Source organism: Lycium ferocissimum, chromosome 2 (genome assembly GCF_029784015.1).
Source record: "Lycium ferocissimum isolate CSIRO_LF1 chromosome 2, AGI_CSIRO_Lferr_CH_V1, whole genome shotgun sequence".
In the NCBI taxonomy this organism is placed as follows: domain Eukaryota; kingdom Viridiplantae; phylum Streptophyta; class Magnoliopsida; order Solanales; family Solanaceae; genus Lycium; species Lycium ferocissimum.
The window spans coordinates 67814720-67837001 of record NC_081343.1 but is presented as its reverse complement, the minus strand read 5'-3'; the positions used below and the strand labels follow the sequence as shown (position 1 = coordinate 67837001).

Here is a 22282-nt window from a genome sequence, read left to right as displayed (position 1 = left end):
GAAATGAAGATAATTAATTAGTACTTAGCAGCCGTGATAATATAACAAAACTATTATTATTATAAAGTCAATGTTTGGTAATCTAAGTAGTTTATTTTTCAAATGTAATTGAAAGAACAAAAAGGGTATCCTGGAGACGAATTGCACGTTGCAAACAATGATTTATCAATTTTCATCACTGAGAGAGTAATTAACTTAGAGAGACGAGTCTTGCAAATTGCAGCTAGAAGCGGAGGCACAGGGATGCAAGGGGTTCGATTGAACCCTTTTTATTGAAAAATTATGATATATAAATCGGGAAAAAATATTTTTGCAACATATAAGTTATAGAATCCCTTGATATAAGATATTTTTGTCAAATCTTTTATTTGAATTCCCGACTCCCCCACTAATTACAGGTGTTCTTCTTCTTGCCACAAATGTGGTAATTCTTTGTTATTAATTTTCTATCAACCCAACACAACAACAATCCAACTTGGATTCCGTATTAGTTTAATTAATCTTAAACTACACTTTAAAATAAGTAATTGTATCCTGGTATAAACTAGTATATATAAAAAAATAAAAAATAAAAAAGAAAAAGAAAGAAGCAATGATCCACGTTGTTGATCCAATTAAATTATATGAAGGAAGACCACAATGTTTGATCGTTCTGTCCTCTTCTAATTTGTTAAAATGTCTCTTTCGTTTGATAAAGAAGGTACAATAAGATCTCCACGATCCACTTCGACCAATAAAACGCAAAATTCCTTATTTAATTTTTTATTTTCTTCTCATGGATGCAGATATTTATTTTACAAATATTTACCATAGTTTGGATTATAAATTCTCAAAGTACCTTTTTGTTATCACAATAATGAATTAGCATAAAAGCGTTGAAGGAAAAAATTCATGCCGGTAAAGTAAACATAACTTTGGACTACAAAAAATGTACTTAAAATAGAAAAGTCAATAAGAAACAGCAAGAATTTTGCTAAAAGTTCCATTAGCCCAAAAGTAGGCAGCAAAGTGCAATTCATGACTTGAGACACATCAAGTTCATCGCCAAAATGTAGAAAAAAAGAAGGCAAATGATCAAGTGCATTGACTGTTTAATTTCTTGACCTTTCACACGCAATTTCCTAATTTGGAGAGCGAACGTGAACAATTTCTTTTTAAGGAGCCATTTGGACATGATTTGAAATAATAATTTGAAATCATGAGATGAAATTATGTTTGGACATGACATTTTGATTTCTTAAGTTGTATTTTTTCTTATAGACATAAAAACCCCACAAGTTGTGAAAACTATTAAAACTTTAAGGTTAATATACGATCTTCTGCAAATAGCAAGTCGTCATTTTATAACAAAATTAATATCTTTACTAGAGAAGGCATTTCTAAAATACGATCAATTGATCAAATTTTAGTTCAATAAAAAGGAAAATTTAACATGAATAGTACTGTAACTACTCTTTAATATAATAGTCCCACATAAATAAAGATTGGTAGAAGTTAATGAGGTTGGTAAGTGGTTGATGGGAGTAATTGTTAAAAATATCTACAATTTATGGGTCTTTTTTTAAAAATATAAACTTATGGGTCAAGTTTTACATTTAAAAATTTTGAAATCATGATTTGAAATTTCAAATCATGCCTTTTTGGATGATTTGGGATTTCATCTCATGAGATGAAATCGCATGTCCAAACGGTGATTTCATCTCATGACATGAAATCGCATGTCCAAACGCTTACTTAAATTCGGCATTATTTTAGTAAGATATTTTCAAACGATGAGTGGATTCAATTACACCCTTTGTTATAACCTAGTTCCGCCCCCGTCCATAGGTATTATTTGTACCGTATTACCTTTTTCGGGGTTTGTGTGATTTGTCTCGTCAGTCCATCGAGCTAAATTTCACCTTAAATAGTAGAGTTGATTCACACAAATATTCTTTGTTTGCTACCATTTTTTCTAAAAAAAAGTTTTGCAAATATAAACCCTTGAAAATTACCCTTTCAGATTACGTTAGATATGGGTCTAATGTTTGTTTATATATTGCTCGACCATACAACAAAACATTAGACGACGGTGTCTAGTGTTTATAATAACTTACAAAATTTAAACCGTGATCTAACATTTTCTAAAAGATTTTTAATTTACTACCAAAAGATCTTTAAATTATGATCTAACAGTTACATATATTACAAGAGAAATAAAAGAATCACCATTACAAAATAGTTGTGATCCAAGAAGAGACAACCGCCGAAAATTTCACAAATAGTAGTTGAATGATTTTTTTCTCTTTTTTGTAGAAAATTTTGCTCATTATTTAGTGGGGATGGAATTTAAATACAGTACCATTTTACAAGTGCCGAGATAGGGGTATGATCTACGTACACTTTACCCTCCCCAGATCCACATTGTGAGATTTCACTGGATATGTTGTTGTTGTTGTTGTACCATTTTACAAGTGCCGGACTCCATAATGGGTCCACATAGTGATGAATACACAAAAAGTTCGCATACGGCATACGACAATTGCGGAAGACCCATATTCAAGTACCTACTAGATACTAATAAGAATTCAACCCCTTTTTATTGAAATACTTGGCATTCGAAATACAAAGAAAATTCGTTTTCCTAAAACTCGTGGAGTAGAATTCAGACCCCATCTACCTAATATTGTTACAACAAATTGATACCCTTTTTTTTTTTTTCCATCCCAAAGTCCTAATTGTAAACCCCACCCTGGCACCCTCTACCTCTTTCCCATCAATTCTCTTTTAAAAAGTTGAAAACAATTCTTTTTTTTCAACTTGGCATTCTTAGCCAAGAGTCGAGAAAATTACATTTTTGACTCATAGACAAGAATTTAGTGTCATCACTATCATGACTTGGGAAGTGGCTGTCCTCTTAAAAATGAGCTAAATAGTTGATAAGCTGCCCTTGGCTTGAATAATGGCACTTCATGACCTGCCCCTCTCACTGTTGCAAATGTTAGCCCTTTGTATACCTCCGTCCAGCCTCCCACCTTACAATAGCCATAACATAATATAACAAATTAACATTCAACATATTTTTAGGTCACAGAAAACAAAAAGATGATGTAATCCAGATAGCCGCTTATCCAATCACTTAAACTAAAAACAGTTCGCGGATATATAATATATGTATAATTCATGTTTAATATGTATATAAACATGTATAATTAGTGTATATTGGCTTGGAAAAGTAAACAGTGAATTCGACCGGCTATTTATGAAAAAATTCAAAAAAGATACTCCTATGGCACTTGATTGTTCATAAAAAGTCAAATTAATAACCTAAATAAATATGGCCAGTTGCCTGTAGCAACTGGTTGAAATACGTTGAGGGCGCATATAAGTTAAAGGTCAAAGGTGCAAATATATCCCTCGACTTTACGATTTAGAGTAGATATACCCCCATTAAAAAAATAATGTATATATACCTCAAGCAACATGGTGTAAATATACCCTCGTTACGAAAATGGTGCAAATATCTCTTTTTTTAATGACGGATTTTTTTTTAAAATCACTTAGTTTATTTTTTAATTAAAAAAAATACCACGTGGGTTTAAAAAAAGAGTCTACCCACTTTTTTTGAGTAGATATATTTTTCTAAAGTCACATGGTAAATTTTTTGTGGTGGGTCGGATCTAGTTGGTTTAAAATAATATCTCCGTGACTTTAAAAAAAAAAAAGTGTACCCATTTTTTTTAAACGAACCAGATCCAACCCACCAGAAAAAATAAATTATCATGTGGCTTTAGAAAAATATATCTACTCAAAAAAAGTGGGTAGACTCTTTTTTTTAAACCCACGTGGTATATTTTTAATTAAAAAATAAACTAAGTGATTTTAAAAAAAATTCCGTCAGCAAAAAGAGTATATTTGCACCATTTTGTAACGCAGAGATATATTTACACCACTTTTATAACGGGATATACCTGCTCCAAATCTCAAAGTTGAGGGGTATACTTGCATCTTTTCCCTAAGTTAAATCCTAGTTTCTTATGTCTTTTATTGTTCACATTTCTCGTCACATAGTTAAGGGTACAAATTGGAATTTGGAAGTTGGGTTTTATATACTGACCTGTTTCTTGACATACCAAGGGTACCATGGAATTGTGGTGGATAACTTGAGCTGTGCTAGTGAATTCCTTGTCGCTGTGACAGGTACCACTGAGTCTACATCACCACTGCAATATGACAATTCCAAAGCAAAAAAAAAAAAAAAAAAAAAAAAAAAAAAAAAAAAAACGAAGAAGAGAACAAGAAGAAGAAAGTCAAATAAGTTGCCTGGAATTTTGAGAATAAGCACTCAACTAAATGTCACGTACCTGAAAACCCAAATTCTTAAACCAGCAGCAATTAATTCCCGGTAGATTGGAAGAATCGAGTCGTCTGTATCGTTCCAGTTTCGATTCAGAGTCTCACTGTAACATAGTTGCAAGATCAATCATTTGCAACATGAAACAGCTATTAATGGGAATTTTCAGACTAAGTTCCTTTTTGTTAGTCACTGGTCGATTTAGTTGATTTATTTACCTGCAGGCTGTCCATTTATAAGGAATTCCTGTTGTGTTCGCGTGCATAGCCTTCTGCACATCAGGCCTATTATAGTAAATTTCTGCATACTTCTCCGTGCAAGGATCATATCCTGATAGCTGCTTGAACATCTAAATTGATGGAAATGCAAATAAATCAACCAGCAAAATCCATCAGTATACAATTATTAACTGCCTTGTAAATGTTATAAAATGTTGAAGGTTGTGTTACATGTATGTACCTTGTAGGGTCGATGCGGTAAGTTCATGGTCTGCCTAGTTGAGGTGCTACCATCAGAATTGTTACAAGGAGGAGCATAAATGTTGTACTGGTCGATGTTCCCAAATTCTTGATCCATTGCGTAATAGTACAATGATTCGCACTCGTTTGATTCTTTATGGCGCCTGAAATCACAAGTGTTCACTAATTGCTTGTATGTCTTATCAGAGATCATAGCATGGCTCCACCAATACGTCACTGTTCCTAGGTTGTCATAGTAGTTATCTGTCACTGCATTTCCCACCTGCATTTTTCATAATGCAATATCAAAAATTATCTCGAACAAGTTTCAAGATGTTATTGCGATTAATACTCCAAATTGTAGATATTGACAGGTTACCATGAATCCTTTGAGGTTTATTGGGTTCTTAGAATTGGCATTGTAATGGACAATTTCTCTGGCTAGCTGAGGAACGTAATGGCCAGCATAACTCTCTCCCGTGATGTAAATTTCACGATGTCTGTAGCGTGGGAAGCGATCCATCCAGTGGATAAGGAATTGTAGTGAGTCCTTAGCTAAAAAAAATACAAAAAAAGAGTCATCATCTTTATCAATTTAATCATGATTAATTAACTAATGTATATTGCCACATGAATTAATCACTTAACTACGATGAATTAACAAAATTAGTGCGAAAATCAGGTGGGGCTAAAGTTTTTCCAAATCAATAGGACTAGACAGAACAGAGTACTAATAAGGTCGTTTCAACGATTTAAGTCGTATCTATTTCTTGGAGAAGATTTTTGTATCTATGGCGAAGATTTAGCTATTTGATTGATTGAATAGCAGTGAAAGATGAGTCTGGACAGCAACATGTAAGGTAGTTAGCAATTGCAGCATTCACTTCAAAAGTCTCAAGGTAGGCCACATTGCTATTGAGTGCTGATATGCACTTTCTGTGCTCCTAAATGCAACATACTACCATCACTTTATGTTTACTGGATTAGGAATTAGAATAAACTTACTAACATGATCACTAGAGTGGCAAAATCAATCCATTATCTAGTAATCTGTCCAATCCATCCAGGTTTAAACGGGTTGAATTATGACTTGTTTGTTGACTTAACCGAACATGGTTGATCTGAAATAACCCATCAAACTATTGAGTAAAGATGGATCAAAATAATGTAACTCAACACCAAGAACATACCCAGTGTGGTCCCATAAGTGGGATGCGGAAGGGCGGGTGTACGCAAACGTTACCCCTACCTTTGTGGGGTAGAGATCGAAAATCAACCATGGAAATTGAAAATTATGTAAATTTGGAAGAACTAAAGTTAATAAGTTAAAGAAAAATATATTAACTTCCCATTTTCCCACCAAAAGCAACACAAAAAAGAGGGAAGGTTGGGTGACGTTGGGCGAGTTGGGTTATGATCCGTTATCTAACCTACTTTGACCGGAAAAATCTTTGGACGGTTTGAGTTATGCCTCACTTATCAATTTGACTCGCTTAAGTTTAACGCAACCTGTTCATTTGTCACGTTTAGTCAGAAGCAAGCATGCGAACATCGCTTCATGTTCACACATTAGGAGTTAGAACAAGGACCCAAAGATGACCACAAATTGATGGTCAATCAGTCCATAGATTGAGACACTTCATGAAAACTATGGATGGATAAGAAAAATCCAAGCCAAGAAAAATAATTGAATAGCAATAGGACAAAAAGGGAGAGGGCCTAAATGAATATGAGTTAACAATATTTACCAGTGCGATAATCCCCGGTGTCAAGGAGATCAGAGGACCTATTGCTGTAGGAAAAACCAACTCCTGCTGGAGTTTCCACGAATAGTAAATTGGCCATTTTGTTCCATGAGAACTTGTTCAGGTACAGCCCTGAAGATGTCTTGTTTATCCTGAATGGCCCTATTTCTTCCGACGCGCCATAGGCCACTGAAGAGCATCCTGGACCTGATTTTCCCAATTGACACAGAAAAATAAATAAATTTAAGTTATATACACTAACGCTGTAAATACTTATTTTTCACACAATCAATGCAATTTAATGTAGATTACAAGAACTTATTTTATCTTTTTTTAAGATTATTATATCAAGCTTATTTTGAAGGAGAGGCAAAACCTGAATTTGAAATATATGAGTTCGGAATTCTAGTCTTCTAAGCTATTGCGTGCTCAGTTAATAATTTGGACATAATTAATAATTTTTTTGCGACAAATACAAGGTGTAGACTAAACCTAATGGGTTCAGCTGAACCCGTAACACAAGCTCTAGGTCGTCCCTGTTACGAAGAGTTACTGCTTGTTATAGGTCATTTGATCTGCAAAGGTGGATATGTCTTATAAGCTGATGGTTCAGTTGAATCAATCATTTTCGATTAGAGATATAAATATATTATGTGAGAAACTACAAAAATATTTCTGAACGCATAATTTCAAATAATGAGTTCAAAATTTGAACCTGTCACATTTATATCATGAATTAACCTATTGTAACATGACGAGGTAAAAATTTGCAAGTGTCAGCATACACGAAACATACTTAAGTACCAGAAACTACTGCGATATATATAAGGGGTCCCCGCAGGAAGCTCTGTCCATTATCACAGACGGTTGAGATCTGCACATGTATCTATTTATGAACCATATGGTCAAGAAATTGAAACCCCATTTACACGAAAATGACGACAGATCCCAAATAGACACTTAGTTGGCTAGACTTTAATATTTTGAACAGAATTCACGGTAAAGAATCTTGCTTATTCTGATTTGAAGACACCAGATCTCTGAGGTCACCATAAAGCCACGGTACACTATTGGTTGATACCATTACCATCCTTAAAAATTACGCAATGTCATGAAATTGCAGCTATAAGCTTATGCAGCTCGCAATTTATTAAGTTCAACTAAACTCAGTATTTTCGACCAGAAGTGTTAGCATTTAAATGTTAAGTACTTATTAAACTCTCAACGTGTATATATAATCAAAGTGTGTTGAGTGATGGTTGAAATTTAAAGGTTGAATTCATCAAATTTGAATTCTGAATACGTTTCTAATGAGTCTGTTAGGTAGCTGACATGGGGAAGGTGGTTGCAGAAGCGTAATTGGTATGGGCATCTATCTGTGACTGGGCACCTAATGAAGTTGAAAATTAAATGAGGACTGTATTTTTTTAAAAGAGTGGTTGGTTGTAAGCATTGATTTTCACTGGTTCCTGCGTGCAAATATTAATGTAGAGAGAGAAAGAGCAACTGGTAAAGTTAGTGTCTTATCTGTTCATGGATAATGGATTTTTCCATATCAGTCGACAGTTTAGTCATGACTAAACAAAAGGGTCCCTCCCACTCCATTATCATACCTAAGCTAAAATCCTCAATAAGCCACAAAATGAGTTTTAAAGCATTTTATAAACACATAATGCATGGCAGCCCAGTGTGGAGAAGGGCAACCCACAAAGGTCTATTGTATGAGCCAAGAAAATAAATTAAATAGCAACACAAATGCCATGATTAATTTCAAATAACATCAGGAATAAATGTACAATTCAAGACAACTGTGCAGTAAAGTGAGAATAAAGCTCGCTATATCTCACTCGTATACGAGAAATATGAACCTTTTTTTGAAGATTTCCTTTAAGTTACAGGAAAAGAAGAGAGGTGACAAAAGAAAAAACAATGATGAATAAAACTAATCCAGAAGTTCAAGTAATCATAATTAGTGTACCATTTCCCGAAGGAGCTTATATGTGTCAGACAATATAGCCCCTTAGGGTGGGTGCGTACGTGCGAAAATAGAAAAAAAAAATCACAAAAATAAAAATTGAGCTCATTGTTATCAGAATAAGACCCCACGTTAGAAAACAAACAAACCATACCTCCTTGACCTCCCAAATTTTCTTGCACACTAGCGGAAAAATAAAAAACCTCTAGTGTAAGTCACATGAAGGAATAAGTGCAAATATATAAAGTGTAAGATATACTGATTGTGTATATATACCAACAAAAGAAGTGCTAATATATACAGACAGTGTAAAAGATTGGTTATGTTTTATGAAGTTACAAATTGATGTTTCAACTAACATCTATCGTAAAAGACGTGACTGTCGGTGCATAAAACTTAAAATGCTTATGTAGTGGGAAAGATAGGGGGGAGATCTGACCTCCATTAAGCCAAACAACCAAAGGCTTAGAAAGAGGTTCATCAACAGCTTCAGTAAGCCAGTAAAAGAGAGCTCTACCAGCAATTTGATTGACAGTGACATACCCTGAGTACTGTTGAAACGACACCTTGGGTTGTCCTGGCAGAGATATTATTCTATCAGCTTCTTCTTCTTCCTTATGCTTGTCTAAATTTGCAGCACTCACATATGTTATTGCAACCAAAAACAAAAGCGAAGCTAATTTTCCTCTGGCCATATTGTTGTACTTGGCCCTTAAGGAAAGAAGAAGAAGAAGCAAGAAAAGGAAAATTAGAATGGGGTGGTCGTCCTAGTAGTGTGTGAATAGTGATGGGATGATATAGGTCATCAAGGGCAGGGTGTAATGCTAATGGTCAGCTTGGAATAAATAGGAGAGAGAGATAGAGAAAGCGAGTTGCTATTACTACACTATGCATGCGTAGATGTTGTTTGTCGAGTTTAATTTCTATACACGGACAGATGTACGGCTTCTAAGTCGAACAATATAATGAAGGGAAAATTTCAAAATTACTGCATTAATGTCCCATATGAAAGAAGAATTGGCTAGCTGAAGAAAAGGCTTATTTGTTATCGTATCAATTACATAATTTACATATTCAGATAAGCTGATTCCAGCGTATCTGGTAATAGTAATGGAGTAGTAAAATTAATTAAAGAGTTCAAAACACTATTAGCTCAAATCACAAATTCGCTAATAACTACATATAACTATCCAAAAATTATTCCAATTAATAATGGAAAAAATAAGACAATAGCTTGATATGATATGTTAATACTCCCTACATTTTTTTACTAGTCCGGTATTAATTTTATATTCCCTTAAAATAAAAATATTTATTATGCGTTTATTTTACTATATAGCCTTTTTAATGATAATATAAAGTTGTAACTTCAATAAATTTGAAAGTGTAGGTACTTAATGACAAAAATAACAATGAAAGAAATAATAAATTTCTCATGCTTCGCATAAATGGGCATATAAAAGAAAAAAAAAATTAAATTACCCGACTAATAAAAAACGGAGGAAATATACATTAATAGTGTAATTAATTATTTATATCGTCATTTTATCTATATTATTATAAAAGCATGAATATAAATATTGGTTGATCAAAATATCTTTTAGATATTGAACGACTTTTATACCCTTAATGAGCTCTAATTCTATTTCTTTTAAAAATACTTCTTATTAAACCAAAAAACCTAAAATCACATTAGTAATTTTCTTTAGGTTACAATCCTATTTCTACTAGGAAGTTAGAAATCACATCTACGAAAATATATACTCCTTTGCACATGAGCAGGTAATAATTATTATACAATATTCTAGTAGGCTTAGGTATTCTTGGTTTACCTTTTACCTCATTTTAATAGGTTTAGGTGTTCTTAGTTTACCTTTTACCTCTTATTTTTTATTTAAAAATAAAATAAGAGTCATTAAACTAAAGTATTTATTTCAAGACAACGAGTAAAATAAATATAACTATATTGAACAAAATTGTAATTATGAGAATTTTATCCAATATCTAGGTCTTTGAATTTCTAATTAACTAATAACATAATACTATTTCTAAATTAAGCTACATAATAAATTTGGATGAGTCGGGTTACTTATGGGTTGGGTCTTATATCTACGTGCGCCAATAAATCTGTGCCACCTATTTAATTAAAGTCATACGTACGACATATAATTTCATTAAAATGAGGGGCATTTTTAACAGGAAAGACATTTGGGGTCCTATAGGTGGAAGGAGTGACATTTTTAACCCGAAACTAACGTTGAGGATGATAGGATTCCAATAGGTAGAAGCAGGACAAACTTAAACCATTTGCAATATGTTCGGTGACTTTTTTTACCCTTTCCATTTCACATTTAATGACATTGCACATAGGTAAAAAAAAATGTCTGATAATATTGATCAATTTTTATGCCCTTCAACATTACATTGAAATTGAAATACTTGATAATTATTTATAGAATATATATATATATATATATAAAAGTTTTATTAGTTTAAGTACGTATTTCATAGAATTTGGTTTTAATTAAAAAAGAAAGAAGCTTTTCATAGAATTTGAAGCAAGATTTTGTGCGAACATAGAGACTGGTATAAGTTAAATTCCTCTAAATCCTTGCTCATGTGGGGCGCAATTCTTTCCTAATGATTCTTCTGGCCCGCTAATTTGAATGTCATTTTTTCCGTTTTGAGGACCAGAGTCAAGTCCAAGCACCGATTACATGATGACTGAGCATACAATTATTGCATATAATGATAACACTGATTACGTAGTTAGGTAATTTACAATAAAAAGCAGCTGGACTTTGGTTTTAGTAGGTTAGCTATGGTTCTGAAATTATGAATAAACCAAATTAGCATTCCTTGTTTTTATTGTGGGCACGCTTCTTTCATGTCCAAAAACTTCATTATCTATTACTTTCATGGGATCAAAAAAAGGTTAAACGGCTTCTTTTTTGAATAAAAAAAAGTTCTTTTAAAATCAAGAAAGAATTAATCTTGTTTTTCCATATTTGCTTCTATTAAGTGTTATATGATCAAATCAATGCCTATTTAATTAGGGGTAGTTTAATCAAATTACCTATTTTTATCTAAGAGTTAGTATTTTCTTAAGGGGTGTGTAAATGGCTAAGTGAATTATTTTTTTGATCCGGAGGGAGTATTTATGAAGGGCCGCAACCCACCCCCTCCTCTAATTATAGAAAATAATTAACACTTTGCATATGTCCAAACTGTATATGTAATTTATTTTTATATTTTCTATCTCTAATATGTAAGTAATAAGTATTCGTTTATTGTCACAAAACAGGTAGTATTTTATATTAACCGACTTAAAAATTTTGAATTCACATCACACAACACATCATATCTTCTCTCCTCTTGTCTGATGCAAGTGAACCAAACAAAGAGATTACTTTTAAAAAAAAGAAGAAAAAAGTACTAGTACTAGTAATAAGGAAGTAGATTTTGCACAAATGCTTATCATATGGTTTTATATTTTATATTTCTCTGAGGGTCAAATAGCGCCGAAGATCCTGCGTCCATTCCTCTTGTGACTATTGGAAACCCCCCACCCCCCCCCGCCGGGGCAAATAGTCAAAATTCTTCCCAACTCTAATAATTTGAGTTTTTCCCTTTCTTTTAGGCTAAAAGACTTATTCGATTTACTCTCCATTCCCTTTAGTCCTTTACTGGTTCAGTATTAATTATATTCTCCTTAAAAAATATTACGTAATATTAACTTTACCAAGTTTTTCTTAGTAACAATAAATCTAAATTTGATAATTAGTATTCCAATGAATTTAGATAAAGTGGTTACTTAATAATAAAGGTAAAATTAAAACAAATTACTTAATTTCGATTGATTTGTAAAAATAAAGAGATAAAAAGAGAATTTAATTGTTGGTACTATATTGGCTAGTAAATTTTCTTTTTCAACTTACTACACGTGAAGCTTTGGAAGTAGCATCAATAAATTCCGTAAATTAAATTGTCGAAAACTAATTATGAATCAAAAGCTAGTACATGCTGAAGTTATCTATAAGGTCTCTCACATTTAATTTGGTCCTTTTGTTATCGTCAAATTTTAATTTTGATCATTGTTATATCTACTGAAAGTTAACCTTCATGAATTAGTAAAATATGCGCTTTTGATTCTTCAATTGACGAATTTCTTTTACCTTTAATAATTTCGTAAACCATGTGATATTCGGTTTTCATGCAAGGAGTGAAACTTGACTGGTGCTTTCACTCCTAATTTTAGGTAAAAATCATTCAATCTGTAAAAATCTGTTAGTCACAAATTATATCATGAACTGTAAGTTTACAACTTTCCAATTTATAATGTCGAAAAAAAATTATAATGTGAAAGTTTTCTTGCGTCCTCCTCAACATATTAGCTTAGGATGTTATTAATTTTAGCTGCATGATAATTCCATATTGGAATAGTAATTCTCCCATTTCTAATTATATTACGTAGTTGTTTTGGCAAACTATATTCTTTTCACAATATTTGACGTTTTAATAATTTCAAGTGAGGATGAGAGTGTTAATCAAGTGAGATGTATAAGAAGAGATAAAAAGGCAACTTAACAAATATTCTTATAATTCAAGTTATAAAATATTTTTCTCAAGAGGATACAAAATCGTAAAAGTAGATAGATACTAATATGAACCGAATGAAGTACTAGTATATGTTTGCGTGCCAGTAATGACCACACAGATAATGCATGCATAGGCAGTTGGATTAACTGAATTCTGAAAAGGTTCAATCTTAGAAAGGATAGTGGTCAGGGTCATGATAATAGCAATTTTGGGTTTGCATTGCTATAATTATAAAAAAATGTTATAACAATATATGGTTTGATTAAAACGGAATGTCATGAGAATAAACTCACCAATTCATATGGGGTTCCTTTTCCCCTAAATTTAGCAATATTTGTTGATGAAAGGATTGACTAACATCACTTGTTCAGTAATCGTAGTCGTGAGCCCATTCGTCATCCACCTCACTTACAATTTTCTTACGTCTTCATCATTTGGCTTCTAATGTAATGGAGACCAACGGTTCTATATCATCTATCTACATTCTCCTTCTTTTTTTTTTCCTTCTGTTTATAATTATTTCATTTAATCTAGCTAGGGGGCCACGGTTGACTATCGGGAAAAGTTACAAGAATAAGGTTTTGAATTGATTAGTACATGCATAAGGATCAACTAGATAAGTTTTCAAACTTCTTGATAGTTTAAAACGTGAAAAGTAATGTGGTTATAAATCAAGACTAGTAATTGTAAACGAGATTTGCAATTGGAGAAAATTGTTTAGGTATTTTGGACAGGTTAAAAAAAAAAAATGACCAACTAATTTGCAGCCCATTGCTGAGCCACTCTTGCTAAACGGGTGTCAATTGACACTCCTTTGTTGAAAAAATTACACTGTGCATATAAGAAAAATCAATTATGTACAAATTAAATGTTGAAACCCATTAATTTTTCTGTGAGTATACTTTTTTATATTTTGGCACTCTTTTTAAAAAAAAAAAAAAAAAGCAAAAGTTTTAACTCTGTCATTAATTGCGCCAGATAGAGAAGTATTAATACTTGTTTTTTTGGGATAGTCAAGCAATATTAATGATGGACATGGCTCAAGTGCAGTACGTTGCGGAACTATATTGAGCCCACAAATAATTAGAGGTGATCATTGTCCTGGCTGGGACAGTACACACTTATATTTACTAGACTAGAATAGTTATATATTATTATTTGGAGAGTCCATATAATTTCTTTTCTTAGTATTAAAGATTTTCAAATTGAAAAAAAAAAAAACTTGGTTTGAATTGGATTAATTTGGTGGTGTGAACTATTTATTCTTCAGACACCTGCTCTTCCACGTTCGTTTACAGCTTTTTCCTGAATCCATTTTCATTTCCAACGAAACAAGAAAATAATAAGAATAATCTTTACCCTTTCCTTTATTTTCTCTATCTTACACTTACTTCCTGCCGTTCCAACCAAATCATTAAATTATGGGGTATGAGGAGGAAAATATAGATGATTGGCAAACACAAACGTTCTAGAAGGTCTAAAAGATTGTAATCCATGAAGAGACAGAAGCTTGTGCAGCTCAAAGAAGTGTGCGCATCAACAGTAAATTTGTGGTCACAGTTGTAGAGTAGTGCCCATTATTTGGCATCATCATGACCATGTCCAACCTCACGAAAACACACTGTTGCTGCAGAAAAAAACAATTATTATACAAATTCAATGAGTAAAAGATATGAGTGTATATATGTAATGTATCTACTTATACTACTACTACTAAATTATACTGCGGAAATTTGTATAATTTTTCATCATGCAAACTTCAATATATAACTTGAAGTTCGAAAAATAGATTTTAGGAGTTTTTAGATATTTTAATTTTCATTCAGTAAAGTTCCATTGTGTTCTTATGTCAACTTCCAAATATTCCTTTTTAAATTCATTTTAAGTTACCCCATTTTTTAAATTTCAACAAAATCACGCCGCCTAGACGCTTAGACATGATTTGGTTGAAGTTTGAGAAAGGAAGTATTTGAAAGTTGAATTGAAGTTAAAAAGAAATTTGGAAGTCAAAATTATATCTGAAATAGATAATTTGAAGCTTGAAAAGCTCTTAAAATATACTTTTCAAATTCTCTATGCCAAGTCAAGTTGAAAAAAGCTGAAACGATTTGGTAGCCAAACAAAATATATTTGGACAAAAGGATATAGTTCAATTATCCATTTTTGACTTAATTTTAAATATTATCTTTTAAAATACATACCAATTCATGTTCAAACACATGAAAACCATTCGTTGGAGATACTTGTTCCAAAAAGTATCTTTTTCAATATATTCATCAATACTTCAAATAATGCAGGTGAATATTCGCAAGTACATATGCCAAAACTTTAACTTGCAAATATTGAAGTCAATATCAGCAACAGAAGTAATGGCCAAACACCTATATGCTCGCTATAGTTTGTACTAGTACTTAACTATGATAATTGTATGTACTATTTGAATTAGTGTATAGAACAGTACACTGAATTGCAACAAATACTTTTTCATTGTTAATGCGCTCGCTCTCTCTGGGTCAGTCTTCTTCTAATGGAAACTTTGGAAGACTAAAAAACACACTAAAAAAGGTCTAATCAATAGCCTAGTAAATTGATTCTGACGGTGCCCTGCCAATTTGAGGTAGCCCTTCTCCTTCTTTTATCTCATCGATTTTGGTGGTGTAAACAGCTACATTTACCTGCCCCTTTTGCCTTCTGAGTTCTGTTGACTGCTGCAATTAGTTGAAGTCGAGAAATTGTAGTAAATGACAAAACCAGTGGTCCCTTTCTTCTTCATTGGAAACAGCTAGATTTGATTGATAAGACTCTTCTTTCACTCTTTCTATGAATCTCCTTTGACCTATCATAAGATTGAACCAATGTGATGGCAGGATCAATAGTATCTCAATTTCCAGCCTCGAAGGGCGATGAGAATTCAGAATTCAAGAAGGTTTAATATTGAACTCATTACATTTTTAGTAGCAGTTTAGACATGATTTCTTCTCATGAGATGAAATCGTGAGATGCAATTTGAATTTTTTAAGTTACAATTTTTTTATAAATATAAAAATCTCACAAGTTGTGAAAATCATCAAATTTTTTTCAATTCTTATAAAATGTCTTACTAAAATGAGTAATCATAGTTAATAAAATGAATGTGACTTAGAAGGCCTATTTTCTAAAAAATATAACATCAATCGATCAAACTTTTAGTTGATAAAAATGATAATTTCACATAAATAGTAATGTAAATACTTTTTTAATATAATCCTCCACGTGGATAAACAATATATCTACCAACTTATGGTTGGTAAACATGATTGGTAAATATATCTACCAACTTGTGGGTCTTTTTTTACAAAATATAAATGTATGAGTCAAATTTTACATTTATATTTTTTGAAATCATGATTTCAAATTTCAAATCATGCATTTTTGGATGATTTGGAATTTCATCTCTTGAGATGAAATCAGAGATGAAATCGCATGTCCAAACACCTACTTAAAGCTATTGAATCATATCTCTAGTACTATTTGTTAAATTTTGTAGCGAAAGAATGAGTTCAATTGAACTTGGTACCACCGCTGTGCATCTGCCTTTGCTTGAAGGGATTATTTTGCTTAGTAGGCGTTTGGACACATTAGATGAAATTAAGCGTTGTGACACGATTTTATCTCAGATGAAATAAAATCATCGAAAAAGCGTGATTTGGAATTTGAAATCATCGATTTCAAAAATATAAATGTAAAATTTGACCATACGTTTATATTTTGTAAAAAAAAGCATAAGTTGGTAGATATATTTACCAATCATATTTACCAACCATTTGTATTAAATATTAATCTGCAAGTTGGTAAAATATATTTACCAATCATCTTACCATGTGGGAGACTTGTATTAAAGAGTAGTTATATTACTATTCATGGTAAATTTTCCTTTTTATTGAACTAAAGTTTGATCAATTGATGTTATATTTTTGGAAAAGGCTTTACAGTGGCTTCTTTAATTTTATTATGAGCTATGATTTACTCATTTGGTAAGATTGTATAAAATTGAAATTTTTTTGATGGTTTTACAACTTGTGAGGTTTTTATGTTTATAAAAAAAACTATAACTTAAGAAATCTAAATGCGTGTTCAAACTTGTGATTTATTCTCGTGATTTCATCTCATTTTTCAATATCGATATCGTTTTCATCAAACTTAAATTAATGATATATGACAACGTTTGTAATTATTTTCAAGAAATTGAACATTTCTGTTTTTTTTTTTTCTTAAACAATTTTTGTTACCTATGGTCCGTGGTCCAACATTTTTTTTCCCCTCAAGAATAATGCAATGCCCATTATGCATTGACTTGTTAACAGGAAAACAGATGAACATCACTTCTAAAAGTGCCGCACTACCAACATTGCCATTCAAACGATGGTATGCCATAAAAAGATTATTCGTTCTTCTTTTCTTTTCTTTTTTTTTTTTAAAAAAAATAATTCAATATTTGTTAAGAAAGTAATAGAAACTAAAAATTGGTTCATCAATACCTCTGCTATTTCTCGGCCTTACCAAGAAGGCTGCAAGTAGAGTGTTTTTTTTTTTTTTTATTTGTTCGGGTCGACTTGTACATATCTCTATTATGCACTAAAATACATATTACCTTTGACAACTATAATTATCGGATATCTTTGGTCAGTGTCCGCTAAAACTTAAACAGATAAAAGAAATTACATTCTATATATAATAAGGCCCCGTTTGGACATGGTTTGAAATCATGTTTGGGCATATAATTTGGATATTTTAAGTTGTATTTTATCTTATAGACATAAAAACCCCACAAATTGTGAAAACTATCAAAACATTCTCAATTCTTATACAATTTTACCAAATGAGCAAATCATAGTTTATAACAAAATTAGTACACTACTAAAAGGCTTTTCTAAAAAATGCAACATCAATTAATCAAACTTTACTTCAATAAAATTGAAAATTTAACATGAATAGTAATGTAACTACTATTTAATAAAATCTTCCCACATAAATTAAAGGTTGGTAGACATGAATAAAGGTTGGTGGAAGTTAATGAGATTGGTAAATGATTGATGAGTAATTGTTAAAAATATTTACCAACTTATGGGTCTTTTTTTACAAAATATTAACTTATGGGTTAAATTTTATATTTAAAAAAGTTGAAACCATGGTTTCAAACCCCAAACCATGCTTTTTGGATGATTTGGGTTCAAACCATGATTTCAAACCAGGTTTCAAACCATGGTTTCAAACCAGGTTTCAAACCATGACTGAAAATTGATGACCAAACACTGATTTGAAACCATGGTTTGAAAATTTATGGCCAAACGCCTACTAAGTGCCATGGAGGGACGAACACAGCAGTCCCTCCTTGTACCCACTGCTTCACGAATTGTACCCGCATTAAATTCTTGTACCATGAGCTATATAATTTGTACACTTTATTCAACTATTTTTATATCCCATGTATACATGTGTCATAGTACTTAATATTTATTCCTTTCTCATGTATAGACGTATGCACTTTAAATTTAATTCTCCGACACATTTATTTTCTTCGTGCACTTGTACTTGTTCATTTTGACTTTTCACGTTATTTAAAAATTAATAAATGAAGTACTCATTCCGTCCCATATTACTTGGCCACATTACTATACTTGACTTTTCACGTTCTTTAAGAATTAATAAAAATGAAGTACTCCCTTCGTCCATATTAACGTAGACATGTGTCATAGTACTTAATATTTAATTCCCTTCTCATGTATAGACGTATGCACTTTAAATTTAATTCTCCGACACATTTATTTCCTCCGTGCACTTTTACTTGTTCACTTTTGATTTTCGTATTGTAGCTAAATATGTATTCTCTTCTCATTTATAGATATATGCAATTCAATTTTAATTCTCTTACACAAATTTATTTCCTCCGTGCACTTTAATTTGTTCATTTTTGACTTTTCACATTCTTTGACAATTAATAAATCTCACGTGGATATATGCCATAGTACTAAATATTTATTCTCTTCTCATGTATACACGTGTGCACTTCTATTTTAATTCTCCGACACATATTTATTTCCTCCGTGCACTTTTACTTGTTCATTTTTTACTTTTCACGTTATTTAAGAATTAATAAATGAAGTACTCCTTCGATCCATATTACTTGGCCATTACTTATCTTGACTTTTTACGTTCTTTAAGAATTAATAAAAATGAAGTACTCCTTAAATCATATTACTTGTACACATTACTAAAATATATATCTATTTTTCTATTCTATATTTATCTTCTTTTCTATTTCTATTATCCCCGTTTTCCTTTTTTGTCAATACTTTAAACGTTAAGAGAGGACGAACAATAGCAATGCAAATTTGCACCAAAAGTTATTTTAATGCTCCTACACATAACTTGTTCACTTTTGACTTTTCACGTTCTTTGAAAATTAATGAATCAAGTATATATTTTATCATAATATCCATATTTATTGGTATATAGTCTCAATAGCCTCAGAAAATGATTTGAAATTGAATAATTAATGTGGAGGGTAAAATAAGAAGAAGATTTTTTCCCTCCTTGATATGTTAACATCGACAAGTAAAAGTAAAGGTAGGGAGTGACATTTATCCCCGTTTTCCTTCACTTGTCAATACTTTACTTATTTACTCTCCATTGCGATCTACGATTATTGTTTCTTTACATTTATAAAATGTATTACTTTATATTCTCATTTCGAAATTAAAATTTGGTGATTAATGATATAACATATATCTTTCTAATTTTGATTTCTTTGTAACAATTAATATAAAAAATTATAATATATTTTTTAATTAATTTAATAAAAATATTTTAATCCAATATATACAACAAAATGGTTTTTATGTTTGGATCTGAATAGTTACTTAATTGAATGGATATCAACCTATCGGTATACATATAAAATATTAAAGAATTTAAAAGAAAAAATTTAGATATTCTTACTAATTTTATTTTACATCAATGAACAACTTTATATTTTCATTTCAGAATTAAAATTTGGTGATTAATGATATAACATATATCTCTCTAATTTGATTTTTTTGTAACAATTAATATAAAAAATTATAATATATTTTTAATTAATTTAATAAAAATATTTTAATCCAATATATACAACAAAATGGTTTTTATGTTTGGATCTGAATAGTTACTTAATTGAAATGGATATCAACCTGTTGGTATACATATAAAATATTAAAGAATTTAAAAGAAAATTTTTTAGAATCAAAATATTAATTTCCCTCATATTCTTACTAATTTTCTATTACATCAATGAACAACTTTCATTGTCATGATAATGATAAAAAAGTCCGACTCTTTCCATCTCAAAGACTTTTAACTACAACTAAAGTGATGGTACATAAAATACATTTTGTATATATAATAACAATTAGAATGTTTTTAAAAGTTATTTTCAAAATACAAACCTTAAAGATCACTAATTAAAGTGAATAAACGTATTCGGCCACAGATCGCATCGTACAGCATGTATTGCTAGTAGTAGTAATATTTGTCTTTATGAAACATTAAACCTTGGTATCATATTTGCATCCCCACTTCATTTTTCACTAAAATAAAAAGAGAGTAAAAAACAAAAGAGCCATTTTTTTCCCGTTGGATTTAAAAGACATTCTAGAGTAGTCTAGTTGTCCTCTTTTTACTCGAATAGAAAAAGCAGAATTTGGTTTGTCTCCACTTGACCCAGCCCCACTAATTCGACCGTTGAAACCCTTAATGCTGAACGGTCGTCTTTCTGAATATAAAAAAAAATCACTCCACTTCCTTCTTAATCCAATCATAATCTCTCCAATTCCATTATTCAAATACAGATTAAATTCACAAAATCTCTCTGCTAGTACAATAGTTTCTTCAATGGAGGGAATTAAGGAAACAGTTGTCCCAAAATCTCCTGTTAATGAATCCCTAGAGGAAATAGTTGTACCAAATGCTCCTATTAATGAAGCTGCTGAAAAGATTGTTGTTGAAGCAGAACCAAAAACACCACCGCTAAATAGACCAACGATTGTTCTTCCGAATTCTCCAATCAGAAGTGGGAATACACCTGATCGCCTTAAGGTCCCCAAGCCATTCAAATACCCTGAAAGGTATACTTACTTTTCTTCTGATCTTCTATTTGAACTATATATGCACAATTGAATAGCTGGTATAATTTAACAAAAGTTATATACAATGGTATAGTCCTAGTAGTTCTCCAAATCTGTTAAGATCCGCCCATGCTTCACGGAATCAGTCATTCAGATTCCATAGACAGGAGTCATCAGTAAACAAAAATTCTTATGCCGAGGAGATTGACTTATATATATGCAAAAAAAAAAAAAGATTTACGTAATATAATTTGAACCCTTTGCACCCCTCTGACTCCGCCCCTCAGAATTATAATAGTGACATTAGCTTATCAACTCCCCTAATAAGTAATAATGCTGAATATTTGCCCCTGCAATTGTATAGGCTCCCATAGCAGTAACATATTTTGATTCAGGCATTTGCTCATGTAATCTCATTACCATCAGTCCGTGATAGAGTAATAGTGCGTGAATAACAATTAGAGACTAGGAAGTTGTTTAATTTGATGAATAACGACAATTGGGTTAGTGCAGGTACACAAGTCCAACAGATCAAATGATGTCCCCTGTTTCGAAGAGGCTTCTAATTGGTAGAAGTAGAAAGGCCAGCACACTGTTGCCACCCTCCAAAAATCGACCTCTTCATCAGCATATGGTTTGTATTATATGCCTTCACATTTTCTATTTCTTTTCTATATCTAAGTTGAAAAATGTGATTTTTATGCAACCTTACCTTGTGCAGGTTCAAGGTTTAAAACTTCAGGAGCCTGGTCTTTGTCAAAGTTTGAATTGCTGATGTTAGGAAGTTCTTATTTCTTTGTTACTTCAATAAACTACTACTAGTGGGGTTTATGCTTATTTTCCCTTTCATTTGTGATTTATCAACCTCCAAATGTAAAAGAGTACACTGTTATTTCTACTTTATATAAATATAAATCACCAGACTTGATCTTACCAAGTCGTCTAGGAAATGGATGACTCGTAGCTCATCTTTCTGATAATTCTGATGCTTCAGCAAATCGTCATAATTCCCAATCCAACTGCGCATACTG

General features: G+C 31.6%; 2 protein-coding genes across 2 annotated transcripts; one reads left to right on the top strand and one right to left on the bottom strand.

The window, feature by feature from the left end:
* Positions 1 to 2554: 2554 nt before the first annotated feature.
* LOC132047016 (serine carboxypeptidase-like 25) lies at positions 2555 to 9341 on the bottom strand. Its single transcript, XM_059437888.1, has 8 exons — positions 8951 to 9341; positions 6540 to 6743; positions 5171 to 5346; positions 4793 to 5074; positions 4552 to 4682; positions 4344 to 4439; positions 4097 to 4202; positions 2555 to 3014 (listed from the first exon to the last, which is right to left on the bottom strand). Exons 1-8 carry the CDS (start codon positions 9204 to 9206, stop codon positions 2871 to 2873), a joined length of 1395 nt encoding a protein of 464 aa, XP_059293871.1. The 5' UTR covers positions 9207 to 9341; the 3' UTR covers positions 2555 to 2870.
* An 11570-nt stretch (positions 9342 to 20911) lies between these two features.
* Positions 20912 to 22265, top strand: LOC132048355 (uncharacterized). Its single transcript, XM_059439265.1, has 3 exons — positions 20912 to 21251; positions 21765 to 21885; positions 21973 to 22265. The coding sequence occupies exons 1-3, from the start codon at positions 21019 to 21021 to the stop codon at positions 22024 to 22026; spliced, it is 408 nt and encodes a 135-aa protein (XP_059295248.1). The 5' UTR covers positions 20912 to 21018; the 3' UTR covers positions 22027 to 22265.
* Positions 22266 to 22282: the final 17 nt, after the last annotated feature.

Bases quoted from the DNA above. Each gene is read 5' to 3' on its own strand.
- LOC132047016 (XM_059437888.1), bottom strand. From the start codon at position 9,206: ATGGCCAGAGGAAAATTAGCTTCGCTTTTGTTTTTGGTTGCAATAACA. The intron at 5,347-6,539 runs GTAAATATTGTT...TATTTTTTTTAG, and splicing joins CACCGGGGATTATCGCACTG to CTAAGGACTCACTACAATTC. The intron at 4,683-4,792 runs GTACATACATGT...CCATCAATTTAG, and splicing joins TACCGCATCGACCCTACAAG to ATGTTCAAGCAGCTATCAGG.
- LOC132048355 (XM_059439265.1), top strand. From the start codon at position 21,019: ATGGAGGGAATTAAGGAAACAGTTGTCCCAAAATCTCCTGTTAATGAA. The intron at 21,252-21,764 runs GTATACTTACTT...GGGTTAGTGCAG, and splicing joins CCATTCAAATACCCTGAAAG to GTACACAAGTCCAACAGATC. The intron at 21,886-21,972 runs GTTTGTATTATA...TACCTTGTGCAG, and splicing joins GACCTCTTCATCAGCATATG to GTTCAAGGTTTAAAACTTCA.